The sequence below is a fragment of the Schistocerca piceifrons genome, chromosome 4 (genome assembly GCF_021461385.2).
Source record: "Schistocerca piceifrons isolate TAMUIC-IGC-003096 chromosome 4, iqSchPice1.1, whole genome shotgun sequence".
Lineage (NCBI taxonomy): Eukaryota > Metazoa > Arthropoda > Insecta > Orthoptera > Acrididae > Schistocerca > Schistocerca piceifrons.
In genome coordinates, this window is record NC_060141.1 from 392,133,270 (window position 1) to 392,154,431 (window position 21,162).

Below are 21,162 nucleotides of genomic sequence, written 5' to 3' on the forward strand. Positions count from 1 at the left end.
TTCTGAGGCATCAAGGGATCACAAATTTAGCATTGGAGGGCAGCATGGAGGGTAAAAATCGTAGAGGGAGACCAAGAGATGAAGACACTAAGCAGATTCAAAAGGATGTAGGTTGCCGTAGGTACTGGGAGATGAAGAAACTTGCACGGGATAGGTTAGCATTGAGAGCTGCATCAAACCAGTCTCAGGACTGAAGACCACAACAACAACAACATGACCAAATTATGTGAAATATGTATTCATAACTACGTTTTAATTATTTTCATTTGTAGTTTTATAAATACAGATTGGATTTTGTTCCTGTGACTTTACAATTGGCTGCACTATAATTACTGCCGTGAATTTTTGAGTGGTAAATTGGACTTTTGTTGACATTGACTTTGACATATTTTTAGTTTGTTGTTTGATATCTTTATAAATTAAATATATTTCATCTTAATTGATCTTGATACATCTCAGGTTGACTTATTTTCAATCCAAGAATGTTAGAATACAAGCTCTTTCATTTACGTAACTTCATGACCTAGTATCAAATACTTACTTATTGTCATAACCCCCCTCCCTTTCCAAAGTATCACACAACATAAGAATTATCGGTGAGACTTTGACTCAGTATGCATACCTTAGAATAGGAGTTGCGTTATACAAAATGATCGAAGTGCCTGTAATACAAGATATCTTGTATAAAGAAGAGTTTTAACATATATACATATTATGACATAGATTATTCATGATTATTTATTTTTCACAAATGCTGAAGCATGTCCTTTCTCCAATCCATCAATTCACAGGCTGAATCAAACTCACATATATGAAGTGTCATCATAAGGTGTCTCACTTCTCCTCAGTTCCATTCATATCCTTTGCATTGCTCTTGAATGACACGCTCCATTACTAAGAGGTCAGTCGTAACACAACTACAGAAAATGTATAAATTTTCCGATGATTGGTGCATGATTTAGGCTTGCAGTTATGAATACCATACAATTAAATTTGAAATGTTTTAGGTGATTATATTATTATCTAGCACAGATAAATGGCAAAAAACTATCATATATATGTTTTGTTCTAGTATTGGGGATTTATGTTGAGTATGTGGAGGCAAAGTTTATTAGATAAACTGCTAACCAAATGTTTTACTAATTTAAATCAGTTCTGATATTTTGCTAATTCATCTAATAGCATTCATGTGTAATAGCATAGGTAAATCACTTCAAAATGTAAGAAGTATTCGTTTATTATATAAATGTCATGTACATGACCTAGCAACGCCTTCCACACACAACACATTTCCAGGAAAATCATGTTTTTAAAATTGCAATAGCTATTTTTTCAACTAGGAAATATTTGAGTTGTAGTTACTCTTCATGGAATGTGAGTAGTTTTATTATTATAAAATAATCTTCAGAACGGTCATTCATTCAATTAAATGGTATAAGTATCAAGGTGTATTTTCAGTAACTGCAAACACCTCAGATTATTCAAGAATGGTTTTATAGTATAATGTTCCTTTGATGGCATTTTTGTTGTATAATGTTCCTTTGGTGGCATTACATTAGATTCATCAGTATCAGTTAAGACAGGTTGTCTCTCTCTTTGACAACAGGTTCCTCTTATCACTTTTTGGTGTGGTTAGACACTTACAATACAAATAGTTTCAGGTAAGGTAATCAAATAGACATCTTATTTTCTCGAAAATTGATGGTTTTCCTTGTTATATAAGTAGTTTCAGGTGTACCATTAGCTGTATGTGCATATAAATTAAATCATAAATCAGTCCTACTTACATTACTATTGCTTCCACATTAGTACTGATCAATAATAATATCTCTTTTTGCTTTGTATAACTTTGTAAGTGTAGTAAGACTGTTGTATACAAGTTGATTTTGCGTTTTGTTTCTTTCATCTGTTCACATTAGAACCAGCAAGGGTTGGTGCGATATAAAAAGAGGAAAACTTCCACAGAGACTCTTCGTTACATGTTGATGCGTTAATTATTCATTTCGAGATTGACATAATTTATTTCAAGATGGACATTTTTTCATTTCATTTAATAAATTTCACAATAAGTGGTAATATGAGTATTGATGTAGCATTATAATCATATAGTCAATGTCTTTTGTAGGATAAATGTATCATTATTTACATTAAGTTACGGACAATCAGGAAGGCCAGAAAAAGCAAGACAGATCTCCCTTCCAAACAAAATAATCGAACATGGTGATTATTCCACACACCCTGACTGTAAATTTGGATGCCCATGTGGTGATTAGACCTGTTGTGCTGCCATTCATGAACAGTATTCCAGGGGGTGTTTTCCAATAGGATAACACCCGCCCACATGGCACTGTTGTGACCCAGCAAGCTCTACGGAGTGTCAACATGTTGCCTTGGTCTGCTCAGTCATCATATCTGTCTCCAATTACGCACATGTGTGGGACATAGTCAGACAACAACTCTAGTGTCATCCCCAAACAGCATTAACTGTCCTTGTATTGACCAACCAAGTGTAGTGTTAATGACTTAAATATGTTACCTAGACAAATGTATTCCTGAAATTTCATTACTTTACATTATTTTTTTGTTGTTGTGATTATTTCCCATCAATGTAGTTTCAACCAAGTAAATGTGTTCATTAACTTACTCATTTTAGCACCAAAGCTTGAGATTAGCTCTCTACATTCTACACATTTTATTACTTGGTTGAAACTACATTGTTAGGAAAAAATCGCATCACCAAAAAATAATTAATATAGAGTAATGAAATTTTGGGAATACATTGTCTATGTGGCAAAATGTACTGTGACAAAACCAATTTTTTACTGAATTAGATTTGCGAACAAATTTGAACAATATTCTCATGACCTGTTTACATCACTTACAACTCGGTTACAAAAACTTTTAAGTAGAATCCCAAAGCAGTTCCAAATTCCCATTGCAGAGTGTGTTTTAGACAGTCGTGTTCTGTTGAGTTCATTATTTTTTTCAGAAAATTACTTTGTAGCAATAAAATTGTTTGGCAAACTATCAGAGCCATGACCCCCCCCCCTCCCCTCCCCCCAAATATCTTCTCTGGTTTCATTACAGTTTGGACACCCCGCCGCCCACCAATTCCTACTTCAGCATTATTTTCTTTAAACAGTTCAGACTAGAATTGTGGTGAAATTCGGTATCAGTGTGACATCATTAACCCGCCTTACATCTCACATGAACTCCCGAGCTCTGACCTTTTTCCGCATGTGCCAACACCTGCTGAGCTTGAGGGTGACATCGCTGTATGCCACTCTTTTGCACCATTGTAGAGGGTGCTTGTAGGCACCTTTCAGCCAAATTTCGAATGCCGGTGTTGCAATAGGAAACAGTTATGAGATTTCAAAAAAGTGATCCTTCAGTTGTGTTATGCAATGTAACAGTGTAATTGGATGTCTCAGTAGGGAGCTCAATGTTTTACTGAATGCAAGTCCATGTGAGAGTACTCATGCAGTAAGCAGTCTTAACTTGTTGGGAATTGGAAAGTTATGACTATGGTTGACATTCCCTGCACTAATATTATTTGCTACAGTGCTCACAATAAGATGAATTACTACAACCAATAAAAGAAATAAAGATTTGGGTTCAACATCCCATCAGCGATGAGGTCATTTGAAACATAGTGCAAGCTTGGATTGTAGTAAGAATTTTGCCATGTCCTTTTTCAAAGGAACTCTTCTCAACACGTTTCATGTGATTTATGGATACCATGGTAAACCTAACTCTGGATTGCTGGATGAAGATTTGAAGTACTGTCCTCCTGAATGCTAGTTCAATGTCTTACTGCTTCCCAAACTTATGAAAAGTTGCTGTCATACTAGTTTGCCTTCACTGTAAAATTTTTGTGCAAAGATAAATATGTTGTTTGTGAGACTTGGCTGTTTGCAATAGACATGGCCCTGAAATAGTTTCCCAGACATACTTACTGAACAGCACCCCATCGTAATTGTATGATAACTGCAGATAAAATGAAAGAATTAAGTTAAGAAGAAAGGTTATCTCTTATGCTTAATCCACATCGGGACTCAATGTTGTGCATCTTTGTTTCGTGGTTGAATCAAGTCTGAATTGGCACTGCTGTGATTCAGACCTGCACCGTGCTGCCATGTGTATTGCGGGTCTAAACTGATACAAGATTTGAATCTCATTGAAATGGGATTCTCTGAAAAAATGTTGTGCAGCGTTGCCAGTGTGGACGTGTTTGGGGTCAATTTGGCTCAGTCTAGCACATAGTCATCAGTGTTATTGTTATCATTTAGCATTGTTGTAGTTTATATTTTCCACTATGTAGTCTACTGAAACTATTTTGAAACTAATTGAAGATCTTCAGATGAGCAGCTGCATGTGGGTCATCATACATATTGAATACAGAAAGCGTGATAAGTGAGGACAGGCATTAAAATTTAATTCACACTTTGAAAAGCCACTTTTGGCAAAAACACAAGAAATTAGAGGAAAGTGGGACTTCTCCAGAAAAATATTTATGGTTCAGATATGAACCTCTGTGTTTTTCCTACATGCCAGCTATTTAAGAGGATTTTGTAACAGTGATGTAGAAGAATATAAGGTAAGGGATTACAAAATTAATAATTGTTATGAACTGCAACACAATTATTCATTTTGTAATCCCTTACCTTTTTATGAACTGCACCCCCCTACGAACCGTGGACCTTGCCATTGGTGGGGAGGCTTGCGTGCCTCAGCGATATAGATAGCCGTACCATAGGTACAACCACAACGGAGGGGTATCTGTTGAGAGGCCAGACAAATGTGTGGTTCCTGAAGAGCGGCAGCAGCCTTTTCAGTAGTTGCAGGGGCAACAGTCTGGATGATTGACTGATCTGGTCTTGTAACAGTAACCAAAACGGCCTTGCTGTGCTGATACTCTGAACGGTGAAAGCAAGGGGAAACTACAGCCGTAATTGTTCCCCGGGGCATGCGGCTTTACTGTATGGTTAAATGATGAAGAAAGAAAACTGGCGTTCTACAGGTCGGAGCATGGAATGTCAGATCCCTTAATCGGGCAGGTAGGTTAGAAAATTTAAAAAGGGAAATGGATAGATTAAACTTAGATATAGTGGGAATTAGTGAACTTTAGTGGCAGGAGGAACAAGAGTTCTGGTCAGGTGAATACAGGGTTATAAATACAAAATCAAGTAGGAATAATGCAGGAGTAGGTTTAATATTGAATAAAAAAATATGAGTGCGGGTAAGCTACTACAAACAGCATAGTGAACGCATTATTGTGGCCAAAATAGACACGAAGCCCACGCCTACTACAGTAGTACAGGTTTATGTGCCAACTAGCTCTGCAGATGACGAAGTAATTGATGAAATGTATGATGAGATAAAAGAAATTATTCAGATAGTGAAGGGAGACGAAAATTTAATAGTCATGGGTGACTGTAATTCGATAGTAGGAAAAGGAAGAGAAGGAAACATAGTAGGTGAATATGGATTGGGGATAAGAAATGAAAGAGGAAGCCTCCTGATAGAATTTTGCACAGAGCATAACTTTACCATAGCTAACACTTGGTTCAAGAATCATGAAAGAAGGTTGTATACATGGAAGAAGCCTGGAGATATTAGAAGGTATCAGATAGATTATATAATGGTAATACAGAGATTTAGGAACCAGGTTTTAAATTGTAAGACATTTCCAGGGGCAGATGTGGACTCTGACCACAATATATTGGTTATGAACTGTAGATTAAAACTGAAGAAACTGCAAAAGGGGGGAATTTAAGGAGATGGGACCTGGATAAACTGACTAAACCAGAGGTTGTACAGAGTTTCAGGCAGAGCATAAGGGAACAATTGACAGGAATGGGGGAAAGAAATACAGTAGAAGAAGAATGGATAGCTTTGAGGGATGAAGTAGTGGAGGCAGCAGAGGATCAAGTAGGTAAAAAGACGAGGGCTAGTAGAAATCCTTGGGTAACAGAAGAAATATTGAATTTAATTGATGCAAGGAGAAATATAAAAATGCAGTAAATGAAGCAGGCAAAAAGGAATACAAACGTCTCAAAAATGAGATCGACAGGAAGTGCAAAATGGCTAAGCAGTGATGGCTAGAGGACAAATGTAAAGACGTAGAGGCTTATCTCACTAGAGGTAAGATAGATACTGCCTACAGGAAAATTAAAGAGACCTTTGGAGAGAAGAGAACCACTTGTATGAACATCAAGAGTTCAGATGGAAACCCAGTTCTAAGCAAAGAAGGGAAAGCAGAAAGGTGGAAGGAGTATATAGAGGGTCTATACAAGGGCGATGTACTTGAGGACAATGTTATGGAAATGGAAGAGGATGTAGATGAATATGAAATGGGAGATACGATACTGCGTGAAGAGTTTGACAGAGCAGTGAAGGACCTAAGTCGAAACAAGTCCCCGGGAGTAGACAACATTCCATTAGAACTACTGACGGCCTTGGGAGAGCCAGTCCTGACATAACTCTAGCATCCGGTGAGCAAGATGTATGAGACAGGCGAAATACCCTCAGACTTCAAGGCTTTAATAATTCCAGTCCCAAAGAAAGCAGGTGTTGACAGATGTGAAAATTACATAACTATTAGTTTAATAAGTCACGGCTGCAAAATACTAAACGCGAATTATTTACAGACAAATAGAAAAACTGATAGAAGCCGACTTCGGGGAAGATCAGTTTGGATTCCGTAGAAATATTGGAACACGTGAGGCAGTACTGACCCTAAAACTTATCTTAGTAGATAGATTAAGGAAAAGCAAACCTATGTTTCTATCATTTGTAGACTTTGAGAAAGATTTTGACAATGTTGACTGGAATACTCTCTTTCAAATTCCAAAGGTGGCAGGGGTAAAATACAGGCAGCGAAAGGCTATTTACAATTTGTACAGAAACCAGATGGCAGTTATGAGTCGAGACACATGAAAGGGAAGCAGTGGTTGGGATGGGTGTGAGACAGGGTTGTAGCCTCTCCCTGATGTTATTCAGTCTGTATATTGAGCAAGCAGTAAAGGAAACAGATGAAAATTTCAGAGTAGGTATTAAAATCCATGGAGAAGAAATAAAAACTTTGAGGTTCGCCTATGACATTGTAATTCTGTCAGAGACAGCAAAGGACTTGGAAGAGCGGGTGAACGGAATGGACAGTGTCTTGAAAGGAGGATATAAGATGAACATCAACAAAAGCAAAACGAGGATAATGGAATGTAGTCAAATTAAATCGGGTGATGCTGAGGGGATTAGATTAGGAAATGAGATACTTAAAGTAGTAAAGGAGTTTTGCTATTTAGGGAGTAAAATAACTGATGATGGTCGAAGTAGAGAGGATATAAAATGTAGACTGGCAATGGCAAGGAAATCGTTTCTGAAGAAGAGAAATTTGTTAACATCGAGTATAGATATAAGTGTCAGGAAGTCGTTTCTGAAAGTATTTGTGTGGAGTGTAGCCATCTATGGAAGTGAAACATGGACAATAAATAGTTTGGACAGGCAGAGAATAGAAGCTTTCAAAATGTGATGCTACAGAAGAATGCTGAAGATTAGATGGGTAGATCACATAACTAATGAGGAGGTATTGAACAGAATTGGGGATAAGAGGAGTTTGTGGCACAACTTGACGAGAAGAAGGGACCGGTTGGTAGGACATGTTCTGAGGCATCAAGGGATCACCAATTTAGTATCGGAGGGCAGCGTGGATGGTAAAAATCGTAGAGGGAGACCAAGAGATGAATACACTAAGCAGATTCAGAAGGATGTAGATTGCAGTAGCTACTGGGAGATGAAGAAGCTTGCACAGGATATAGTAGCAAGGAGGGCTGCATCAAACCAGTCTCAGGACTGAAGACCACAACAACAACAACAACAACAACAGTGAACTGCAAATCACATTTTAATTTTTTACAAATACAGGAGGAGGATTAGGAAAAGATAACTTGTATATATAGTTTTCAAATAATTTCATCCTGGTAAGGCAATGAACCTTCAGATGATACAAAGCAATCTCTAAATTCATTTTTGATTCCCTGTGCTTCATTTAGAGACTCCTTGGTACACTTTGTAGCCGTAGAAGTTTTGATTTTTTTAGTTCTAATCTCCACGTACATGTATAAAGTTGCCATCAGAATCTTCCTTGTCAAAAATGCCATGTGGAGTGCAAGTTATTTTTGAATGACATCAGAAAAAAAACAAATAGGCACTTGCAATAATCACATTTTCCACTTTACTGGGATGTAGTGCAATAGGTTTCAGTAGCATCCAAAATTTTGTGAGCCATGTCCCAAAAATATTTTCAATAATGCGGGATGCACGACTTAGGTGATAATTGAATATTCTGTCAGTGTGTAACAGATGGAATGCATCATCTGCTACAAATTTGAACAGCACGGAGTTTTCTCTCCCTGACAATGGGGTGGGCTGAGGCAAACTCAGTGTTCCATTATTTATTTTTCATGGAACACTGTATATTTAAGGACTATGTCATTGAAATTCTTCCTTAACACCCCACATCCAAACATATGAAATTGTAGTTGGCATCAGCTACAGCAATCAGAAAATGCTGAAGAATTTCTTGTAATTAGAAAATATACTTCTGCTGTGTGCTGAAACCAAAATCTGTAGTTTTTCTGTAAGTAAAAGCGAAACAGACAGATGTGTGTAGGCTAGTTCCCAAGCGATTTTGAGCAAAGCTGCCCCATGTAATGTCGACAAGACTCTTTGCTGTGGCCTTGTCTCTGTACAGATATGAGCCATTGAATCAGGGCAGCCCCACAACAAAGATCTTCAACATTGTTGTGTGGTCTCGGCTTTACAAAAATACACGATTTCAACCATTTAATGAATCAATGAAGTCAGTTGCTGCTGGAAAATGCTCAAGTCTTGCAAGTAGTGACCAGAATTCATTCTCCGTGCTCACACAAGAAGAAACAGCGATTTACAATAATTCACCTTGGCATAACTCTTTTTTCCCTCCATACCTTTTATGAAACATGAGGTATGTGTATGTGTCAGTAATTTTTTTCCCCCCTTGTGTTGAATATTTACATACATTGACCAACTTCCCTCAGCTTCTTTAGTCAACAGCACTTAGAAGTCTCGGTTGTACCTGATAATGTTTTAAACTGTGGGCTTGTTCCATAGTATGATATATATGTAATTGTATTGACAGATTATTGTGATGGGTGACATCGAGAAAGTGTTGAACATTAGAAAAAGAATGCAAGTCTGACAGAAATTTGTTGAATTTAGCGTCAATATTGTAGTAATGTGTAGCTATACAAAACAGTACAATACAAACTTTTTTTCTTCTTCTTCAGGTTACACTGGTGGGCGGTTTTTGAAAAAGAAGGAAGAAGCCCTTGCAAAGTCTGATATTGAACTACCTACAGTGCGGTCTCCACCACCGACCATGAAAACCTCTGTTTCATTGCCACTTATTACTAATCGTCCTGGTGACCTGTCATCCTGATGTTGTCTGCTGTAGCACTTCTTCAGTGCTACTTAAATATTTTCACAGCCTCTCTGAGAGACATTTTTGAAAGTGACAACTTATTTTGATGCAAGAGATTGCTACTTTTTTCTGTGCTTAATGGTTCTGCTGCACAAATGTTATAGGGCCAAGATGTGATTTTTGAAATTTGTAAAGAGAGTGTGCACATGTGATGTTGGAGTTCTGTTACTTGTACCTGGTAATGAAACTAGTCTCAAGAATTGTTGTGCTACAATTTATGTAAATACTTATATGATACTAAGGTTGCATTCATCATCGATGAATAAGTATCATGATGTGAGATAAAAAAAAAAAAAAAACCTGTTCTTCATCTCTTGAAATGATTGAGTGAGGACTCGCTGCAGTGGAAACGGTACAGTTAACTATGCTGAAATCTCTCTCTCTCTCTCTTTGATCTGTTCTTTTTTCTTTCTCATTGAAACATAATGTAAATGAACCAAGTGTATCCTAAAGAACATTGCAGTTTTAGAAAGTGAAAGATTTACTCCAATTCATTACCAGCTTCTGTGCACAGAACCGTTCGAGACAAAGCAGTATTTCCTATTCTCCAATCTGCAACAGTTTGCAAGAAATCCTACCTCTTAAGTCAGAGGGACTCTGTGAAAGGGAAGACACCAAAAAAAGATCTTTCACATAATCCAGCTAAGAGAAATCACATGGGGTAACATCTATTCATCTCATAAGCCTAGGGAGTGTAGTGACACAATCCCAAAAATACTCAAACATGTAATAAAGTGGTGTATGTCATTATTCCCAATAGGTGGAGGCAGGCGAGAGAATTCTCTCTCTGTTGTTCATGCCGTGTCCTGTATCTAGACAGTAATCAGCAAAAGTAAATTTTTTGTCCGATCTAGTCTGGTGTGACATCTATGTTTGTTGCATCTGTCATGTGGTTTGATGCCTGTTGGTCAAAATACGTGAAAAGTCTGCTTTTTTAAGACATGTTTGATTCTTGCTTGTGACACACATGGTTGTGTTATGCTTTTATCTTTGTACGTGAGTGACAAAGACAGCTCTAGATGCTGAAATATTTTGAAAAATATGCATTTTGTAAAAATGTTGTCTACAAATACAGTTGTTTGTATCAAATTGGGTCATAGGATGACAGTATCTGTTTCCTCGTATGTGATGCTGGCATTGGTAAGAAACAGGCATTAACTGTATTTATTTCTTCCTTTTCAAGCAGATTTAAAATTAAAATCATGCTTTCTACGTATATAGGGTTCATTTAATTTCTTTTCTTTGATACTTGATAATTGGTTTTGGATCCAGCAAAAACTAAATTTATGTAGATTTATTGAATTGTATACTGCTGTGTTCATTCTGGAATAAGATCAGTGACAAACACAAATTGTTGTCTTAAATATTTTCTCAGCTGTTCAATATGCAGATACCATGGGCTGAATGTCCTAAGATCTCACATCATGGGGAAGTTGCTGATGAAGACTATGTTGTGTGACAGCAGATGATGGTTTTTACGTAGACATGGGCTTTTCCAACTTGCGATTTGAAATGTGATGACAGCTACAAGCTATAATTTTTCCAAACCACTAGAAAGAGAACTTGGGCTTAACAGTACATATTAATTCAAGGATACAGCTTGACAAAGAGGGTTTCCATGAAACACTGTGCAGTAGTGAACTCTCATCTCAGAACCTATACATTAAGTGCTCCATGGAAGAATATAATCTAAAAGTAAGCACTCTATGAGACCAGAATGATATGGATCTTGCATCCAAGCATGGAGATCATAAGATATTTGTGTTCTCTGACACCAGTATTTATACACATTAGTTACACTCTATCTGTGCTTCAAATACTAGTAAATTCGAACCTTTTCTCTATCTCACATGTGGAAAGATAAAGATATCCCAGAAAATCGGTACTTATCCCAGTAGTCACATAAACACTGGTGGTGTAGCAAGCCTCATCCTAAACACTGTGACCGAGCGAGGTGGCGCAGTGGTTAGCACACTGGACTCGCATTCGGGAGGACGACGGTTCAATCCCGTCTCCGGCCATCCTGATTTAGGTTTTTCGTGATTTCCCTAAATCGGTTCAGGCAAATGCCGGGATGGTTCCTTTGAAAGGGCACGGCCGATTTCCTTCCCAATCCTTCCCTAACCCAAGCTTGCGCTCCGTCTCTAATGCCCTCATTGTCGACGGGATGTTAAACACTAACCACCACCACCACCTAAACACTGTGTTGCCTGAAAAGAGGTGCAGTCATTCATTTCTTAATAACACACCAATCTACCAACCTGCTTCACCATGAAGGACAGATTTTTAACCTAACCCAGATACAAATACTAAATGGTGCAATTTTCTATTTCCATTAGAGTTCTTATCCTACTGCATGTCTATGTCTCTCACTTTTGAGGTGCTTATTTCCTGTCACTCCTCTTACTTCTCACCATTCAGTCAAATGCTCAGAATTTTGACCACCAGCTTGGAAACATTTCATTATTGTTCATTTAAGTGACGCTACACAGTGCACAAATGTGCTTGCATTAATCTCCATGTAAGCTTTTAAAATTTCAGTGTTTTTAAATGTGTTCTGAATGAAAAGGTATTTGTTTTACCCTGTAGAATCTAAATTTGTGATAAGAAATGTGTGTTATAATTTTAAAGAATAAGTCAGTTTTGCCTCAAAGTTGCCTGTGATTTGTTTTCAACTGGATGATCACTTAATTCTTGTAAATGTAAATGGTTGCTAGACCGTAACCACTAAATGTGATTTCGCGAACTGAAGCAGGTGAAAAGGTGTCTGTGCACATATCACCAACTTAGCAAGTTGTGCTGCTACACAGTGGAGTGGTATAACAGCCACGTCAGTCTAATCAGTCATAATTTCCACAACTGCTCTAGCATAATTTCTTGTTTGCAGAGACATTCAATTGCTTTCTTAGCCATGAAAAATACTTGTAATTCTAATATTCTTTTGTGTACACCTGGTAAAGCTCTATGACTGTTTCCTCTTTTTCCTTTGGAATAGCAAAAGCACTGATTACATTTAATTTTATTAGCTTGGACCAGTAACTTGTTTTAGTTTAATTTGAAGGTCAGAATAAGGAGCTATCTTCAACAGAAGCACATCTTTTTATGTACTCAAGGCTGTGATGGTTTGTGCTTGTAAATAGTTTTTAAACCCATGACCATGTTGAGTTAGAGCTTTGGTTTGTGTTTGTAATTTCATAGTTGGTCTAAAATATCCCCATTTTTAAAAACAGCAAGAACAAAAAGCCAATAAAAATGGACTATGGTATTAAAGTTATTTATGTTGCTTCATTTATCTCCCTACACTCTGCTCTTTAATGTGGATGTAATGTATTTTAAAATTTTGACTTTGATGTATAACGTTCACAAACTAGTACACCCTTTAATATTTTTTGGACATCCATAGTGCATAGGGTATGTGGGAGTAAAAGCATGCTTGGTTTTACTAAATATTTAAGAGAAACGTGCAACAATATTATATTAATTACACATGCAACATCTAGTTTGACATCTTGGAAATATTGCATAAAAGTTTCAGTGCCATCCAACAATTATTAGAGGAGTAATAAAAGTTTTCAAAAACAGAAAAAAGCTATGCCTACTCTTACTCCATGCGGTGGGGTAAAGGTACGTAAGCCTGTGGTAATGGTGTGCAATGTGACTTCTACACCCAACTACAAAAAATAAAAAGTGTTGCAAATAAATACATAGAGAAACAAATTAGGAACTCTTTATTTTCTTTAAAAAAAATCACTTGAACATTATTATAATTCGGAACAGCATGTTATGCATTGCAATTTCAAAATTCAAACTACTTGACTAGCGAGAGCTACTGCACCTAAGTTTGAATACTGGCATTATGAAAATAGACAGTGAAACAAAATACATACTGCTGTCGTAGAACAGTGGAAAGTAACAGAAAAGAGCCATTTAACAATTAAGATACTTTTAACATGATGATGTAGAAATGGGGGAACTGGAAAGATTTGAGGTTGCCTATCCAAACTTGTATTTGAACAACAATTTCAGTAAATTGGTAAGCCGGGCAGATTGTACGTAAAGCTAATTGTATTTGCAAATCTTCTAGAGCATTTGCAAATTGACTGTGGTAATTTTTTTTACAAATGTCTTTATTTTTTACAAAACTTTCATGATCTGTTTCCTGAAATCTTTATGTTTGTGGGAGACACTTGTAAAAAGCTTCTTCATAACTGTGACTGAAGTACTTTCATCAGATAAAGGCGGAATGAAGTTTTTGTTTGTCCGTGGACTTTTACAGCTGTGAATTCTTTTGTCCTTATAACAGAATTTTCTTCTACATCAGCTTTGTCTTTGAAAAATCCATGTCCAAGCCAGAATATTGTTATGCAGACACATCTTTGTCTCTGATTCTGACTGAAATGAGAGAAAACTTTGCTTCTTTGAAGGATTTTTACAGTAGAAAATGTTTTCTTTCCACTACGTCTAGTAATGACTTTCTTTTTCTTCTCGTCATCTAACATCTTTTCAGCAGATTCCACCTCCCAGATTGCTTTATGAGGGCTCAAAGTGAACCACTCTGATGAACACCTATGTTTCTGTTTCATTTGAACTTTTGGAAGTGGAATTTTATTTCCTCTGGTGATACCAAGTGTACAGTGAATGTAGGATTGGTGGAAAAGGGGGATGTGCTGGGAGAGAAGCTAGTACGGCAGTTATAATGTAGAGAGTTTGATGAAGAAAGTTGAATAGGTGACTGACATGTGATGATGGGTGTAACCGTTGAAAGTCCTGTTTCAGAAGTAGTATACTGTGGAACTTGCTCCTCATGAATCCTGCCAATATTCTCCTTGTCTTCTACAATGATTTCCTTGGTCCTTGGTGATTCAACCTCTTTATTTCCACCAATGACTGTGAAGTGTCGAGCAGCGAACTCATAAGCGCCATTGTCAAAATGTTGATCAGTCACTTGTGGTGGTGTAAAATCGACATCTGAAAATTTGTTTTGATTGAGAAGAAAAATTCTTTGCCTCTTAAACCTGCAGCAGCAATTTCAACAGCAGCTGCCTTTCCAAATGCCACTTTCACCAGTTCAGCTATGTTACACAAGCTCAAGACCTCCCCAGGATGACACACATCCCATGAATGTACTGCCATGTCATAAAATGCCTTGAAAGGCATGAAAAAGCTGTGATCAGATGGCCATGTCTTATGGCTGCTATGAGGTGGCAAACTTAGTATGTGTATGTGGCTATCTTTGGCAAACAAAATAGCCTCTAGGCTTGTGTGGGAGACATGGTTATCCAGAATTAATGAAATTGGTAGGTTGACTGTAGGATTTGTAGACTTTTTGAAATAATTAAGCCATGTAATAAATTTTATTGCCTCATCTATCCTTTATCAGATATAGCCACATCACATCCTGCTGGACTTTCATTTATCACGAAGGGATTATGTCACTTCTGTGCAAAAATGAAGAACGGTGGGACATGATGTCACACAACATGGAACAGACAGCAGTGACTGTCGCTGCCATGCACGCTCTGATTTCACCACTTCACTCTTCCCTATTGGAACAACATGTTTAGGAAGCTTATTAGGGACAGTTTGAATGCGTGTCTTGTCCATGTTGTAAATATGATTGGGAAGAATCCCATATTTTTTGAAGGCTGCTTCCAGATTGTCAAAATGTTTGTTTTTAAGTCGTGTGAAACCCCTTAATTTATGCCCTGCTGGTTTTGAGGGCCATTCTGAGGGAGAATTTATTTCTTTTCATGAACTCAGGGGTAAAGTCTCTATCAGTAAGTTGTTTTTCAACAAGGACTCTATGACTGATAGGTCTTTTTCTTTTTTTTCTCAGCAAAAAAGTAAACATGAACAAAATATGCTTGAATAAGCTAGAATGGGCTATACTAGTCAAAGTACAGAGTACCAGGGTTCACAAATAGTTTCTTGATGGGATAAAATTACACAAATAGTTTCATGATGGGGTAAAAGTGCACACTGTGAACTTCTGCGCTATTACAGCTGCGTACTTTTACCCCTTTCTGCTGTTTTGTTTTTAGGAAAACTACAAATAACACACACAACTAAAGTCATGGAGGTCAAGTTGGATGCTGGAAACTGATAGCTGCCAATTCTGCTACTGAATTTATCTACTTTTTAAGTAGATTCAGATTCATTTAATACTCAATGAAAGCTGTAAAAATCTTAACATCAGAAACGTACAAAAGTACTTACCTCATTTTCTCCAGCTGTGTCTGACTGTCACGAGGTTCCAGAATATAAATTATGAAAGGATGATGTGTGTCCTGCCTGGTATTTGAATGGTGGATTTGTGCTTTAGGGATCTGAAGGCTTGATGCATACTCTTGCACCACACATACTTTTATACACACAGCTACCCTGTATTGTCACATCTTGCAATATTTGTGTATAGTGGTCTCCATACAAATGGTAAATGGTCTATTTTATTATTTGGTAACAGTCATGCACTATGTGACAATAGAAAACGAAATACTAAAGTAATACAACTTCAACAAACAAATACTAGTATTCTCATTAATGAGAATGGCTGTCATTAATCAGGAACAGTGAGTTTTTGTTTTGGTTTTCAAATGTATCATTCTTGTGTTAGAGAGGAGAGAGTAGCTGATCAATGCGTTATACTCTTCAATCTCCAGGAATGGATTAATGCCCTGACTGAACACAGAGTGATGACCATGTATCCAACTTATGTATCAACTTTGTGGCTATGTGGTGCTAGACAATTTCATACAGCTGTATGTAGTATAAAGTGGTTTAATCAAGTAGCATCTTAAGTATGAGCATGAAGAAGATGGAAAAGAGTTTACTGTTTGCCAAAGATAGTTTACTGTGTGGTTCCAAAAGGTGGGAGTCTCTTGTAAGTAGCTGACGGTATGGTGGTTTTGCGAGCTATCAGAGCTGAAGTTGACATGGAGAAACTATAAATTTCCAGTACTTCTGTCTCGAGGGTACTGAAGGATTGATCCAGACTTCCATTTTTCGTGACTACCAGAAGATATTGCATCACGTATCAGCAACGGTCAGCCCTACAACTTATCTCGATGTGACCATGTACCACATGCTTACACATGTGAATTATTTCATCAGTTCTGCTGTAAATGGCTATAGCTTAGCATAATCTGTCTAAAACAGATTTGGAGAAAAGATATATTGCACTTTGAGAAACACTGCAGATAAAGGCGGGAGCTTATGTGACCCTTCAGATCACCTTTCCACCTTCTAATTATCACATCCCAATGCAGTCAAGCAAGATGAGTTTGATTAGGGCCCAACTGCAACTAATGCCCACGAGTTGTGCTGGAGGCAGTGGTTGAGTAGTTGTGGTTCAGAACAGCTCTCCAAAAACAGGAATTTTCTTAGATTTTGCAGTGTATCTTTCTCTAAAGATGTAAAAATGTGTAATAGTGAAATCCATTTAATAATTACCTTTAAAATCAGAAATAATGCACCAAAATTATGTGCCATTTGCTTACAGATAACCTGATAATGGCAGTTCAGCTGAAATAGGCCTATTGTAAAATAAAAGAAATCAAACTTAGTACTGCAATTGGAATTGTAAATTATAATTATACTGTCTCCTTAAAAGAAGTAGGAATTCCTGTAATCACGCCATAATATACAAAGCTTTGTGTGGTGAATTAGAACTGTTCACAAATCCACTTAATACTTCATGAAGTTTATTAACTCCAAAAGAGACTGAAGTAATATTAAGATATTAAATTATTGTATTGTTTCATAACTAACATTACTTCTTTTGTACAATTTGTAAACAAAATTACAAGAGCAAAGAGCACTACTACTTATAACACAACCATGTTTCAAAACCAGATCATTATAAGCATGTTCTGTATCATTGTGCTTGACCTAATTAAAATGACAATACATGGACAATATCAAAGACTATAAATTTAAAAAAAAATGAGTATCTTAAGAATTAGTTGTGAAATACAGACTAGAAAGATATACATAACATGTATCAAGTAAATGAAGATTGGTGTGATATCATTAAGAAGACAGGACTGTATAGATTCAAGAAATCTATTACCAGTAATTTGCGTATTATTACCTGAGGTGTTGACATACTTAAGGAGAAAACAGGCATTATAAGATTTTTAATTTTTCCTTCACGTCAATATAAATACAAAATATGCCTTTCTTGATCTGTAGCATTCGTTTCCAGATGTTTTACTAGACAAGTAGCCAATTGTGATACACCTAGATCCCCTCCAGTTTTACTCAGATAAACATGTTACCATTCTTTGCTCTGAATGACTACAAAAATTTTATAGGTACATGTGATGGCATTGTGGTGGTACTTATTTTTTATTTAATTTTATCAATGTACCATTCAACATACAGATAGTATGTAATATTTCCCATCAGGGCTCCTAGAGTAGCACCTCCCATAATGTGGAAATGTTGTAATGTGTCAAATTACTTCAGACACATCAGTTTTGTTTCTGAGCACCCTGTGTGCTGTGGTATCTCACAAAGAAAACATTTTACCTTTGACACTCATTTTCACCATTAAATGAAATGTTTCTGAAAAATATTCATTACATAACCTCATTGTTTGACTTTGAACTTTAGAAAGTTATTTAAATAAGTCCTCTCATGTACAAATGCTGCAGAATCACTGAAAGCTCTGAAAGTTCATTGTCTATTGTGTCAACTAACTTCAGACCAACACTGAATTCTATCCTTGACAGTAAAAAGTCGTGAATGTTTTAGCTGGCAGTTCCTTTATTTTTTGATTATGCAGTACTGCCTGAAACTGTGAGTTGCCTTCATAATATTTCTCCACTGCACAAATTATTTCTGCTTATTTTACACCACTCCCCACGAAGTATGGACCTTGCCATTGGTGGGGAGGCTTCCATGCCTCAGCGATACAAATAGCCGTACCGTAGGTGCAACCACAACGGAGTGATATCTGTTGAGAGGGCAGACAAACATGTGGTTCCTGAAGAGGGGCAGCAGCCTTTTCAGTAGTTTCAGGGGCAACAGTGTGGATTGTTGATCGAACTGGCCTTTTAACATTAATCAAAACAGCATCACTTTGCTGGTACAGTGAATGTCTGAAAGGAAGTGGAAACTACAGCCATAATTTTTCCCAAGGGTATGCAGCTTTACTGTATGGTTAAATGACGATGACGTCCTCTTGGATAAAATTATCAGAGGTAAAATAGTCCCCCATTCAGAAATCTGGGTGGGGACTACTCAGGAGGACGTCGTTATCAAGAGAAACAAAACTGGCATTCTACAGATTGGAGCATGGAATGTCAGACCCCTTAATCGGGCAGGTAGATTAGAAAATCTAAAAAGGGAAAGATACTGGGAGACCTTTGGAGGCAGAGAGAACCACCTGTATGAATATCAATAGCTCAGATGGAAAATCAGTCATAAGCAAGGAAGGTAAAGCAGAAAGGTGGATGGAGTGTATAGAAGGTCTAGACAAGGGCGATGTGCTTGATGGCAATATTATGGAACTGGAAGAAGACATAGATGAAGATGAGATGGGAGATATGATAGTGTGTGAAGAATTTGACAGAGCACTGAAAGACCTCAGTCGAAACAATACCCCAGGATTAGGCAACATTCCATTAAAACTACTGATAGCCTTGGGAGAGCCATTCATGACAAAACTCCTCCACCTGGTGAGCAAGATGTATGAGGCAGGCAAAATACCCTCAAACTTCAAAAGGAAAGTAATAATTCCAATTCCAGAGAAAGCAGGTCCTGGCAGGTGTGAAAATTACCGAACTATTAGTTTAATGACTCACGGTTGCAAAATACTAGCAAGAATTCTTTACAGATGAATGGAAAAACTGCTGGAAGCTGATCTCAGGAAAGATCAGTTTGGATTCCGTAGAAATGTAGGAACACGCGAGACAATAATGACTGTATGGCTTACCTTAGAAGATATGTTAAGGAAAGGCAAACCTACGTTTATAGCGTTTGTAGACATAGAGGAAGCTTTTGACAATGTTAACTGGAATACTCTTTCAACTTCTGAAGTTGACAGCGGTAAAATACAGGGAGCGAAAGGCTATTTACAATTTGCATAGAAACCAGATGTCAGTTATAAGAGTTGAGTGGGCACAAACGGGAAGCAGTGGTTGAGAAGGGAATGAGACAGGGTTGTAGGCCACTCCTGATGTTATTCAATTTGTATATTGAGCAAGCAGTAAAGGAAAGAAAAGAAAAATTTAGAGTAGGAATTAAAATCCAGAAAGAAGAAAAAAAAAAACCTTGAGATTTTCTGATGATATTGTAATTCTATCAGACAGCAAAGAGCTTGGAAGAACAGTTGGAAGGAATCGACAGTGTCTTGAAAGGAGGATATAAGATGAACATCAACAAAAGAAAAACAAAGATAATGGAATGCAGTCAAATTTAATCGCATGATGCCGAGGGAATTAGATTAGGAAATGTGAAACTTACAGTAGTGATGAGTTTTGCTATTTGGGCAACAAAATAACTGATGATGGTCGAAGTAGAGAGGATATAAAATTTAGACTGGTGATGGCAAGGAATGCATTTCTGAATAAGAGAAATTTGTTTACGTCGAGTGTAGATGTAAGCGTCCGGAAGTCTTTTCTGAAAGTATTTGTATGGAGTGTAGCCACATGTGGTAGTCGGACAGGGACAATAAACAGAGTGGGCAGGAATAGTATAGAAGCTTTTGAAATGTGATGCTACAGAAGAATGCTGAAGATTAGGTGGATAGGTCATGTAACTAATGAGGAGGTACTGAATAGTATTGGGAAGAAGAGGAAATAGCGGCACAACTTCTAGAAGAGGGGCTCAGTTGGTAGGATTCCGTTCTGAGCCATCAAGGCATCTCCAATTTAGTATTGGAGGGAATTGCGGGGGGGGGGGGGGGGGGGGGGGGGTAAAATCATAGAGGGAGACAAAGAGATGAATACACTAAGCAGAATTATGTATGTTGCAGTAGTTACTCTGAGTTGTAGAGGCTTGCACAGGATAGAGTAACATGGAGAGCTGCATCAAACTAGTCTTTTGACTGAATACCACAAGAGCAACATTTTACACCTCATTGGTGTAATGTTAGAATATTCATCTGAAAAGTGAATAAAATCAAACTGTTCTATGTGCACTTCTCCTGGTTTCACAGAAAAAATAATACCTCACAGATGTGTGAAATATACTGAGGTTTCAAAAGTCGTGGGGTGGTGCTATGCATATATACAGATGGTGGAGCTGTCATTTATACTGAGGTGTTTCATGTGAAAAGGTTTCCAATGTGATTGTGACTACACAGTGGGAATTAACAGACTTTGAACAAAGAATGTTAGTTGGAGCTAGATGCATGGGACATTTAATTTCAGGAATAGTTATGGAATTCAATATTCCAAGATCCACAGTGTCAAGAGTGTGCTGAGTACAGCAAATTTCAGGCACTACCTCTCACCGTGGACAATGCAGTGTCCAACTGCCATCACTTAATGACAGAGAGCAGTAGTGTTTGTGTAGAATTGTCAGTGCTAACAGACATGTAACACTGCACGAAATAACCACAAAAATCAATGTGGGATGTACAACAAACTTATCTGTTACGACAGTGCAGTGAAATTTGTCATTAATGGGGTATGGCA

The 21,162-nt window shown here is 37.3% G+C and overlaps 1 protein-coding gene across 1 annotated transcript in view; it reads left to right on the top strand.

Annotated features, from left to right (window-relative positions):
- LOC124795357 (syntaxin-17) overlaps positions 1-9,807 on the top strand; it is a 39,257-nt gene extending 29,450 nt beyond the window's left edge. The window contains exon 5 of the mRNA XM_047259350.1: positions 9,327-9,807. Within this exon, the coding sequence (XP_047115306.1) occupies positions 9,327-9,478 (152 nt within the window). The 3' untranslated portion in view covers positions 9,479-9,807. The remainder of the gene's footprint in view (positions 1-9,326) is intronic.
- Positions 9,808-21,162: the final 11,355 nt, after the last annotated feature.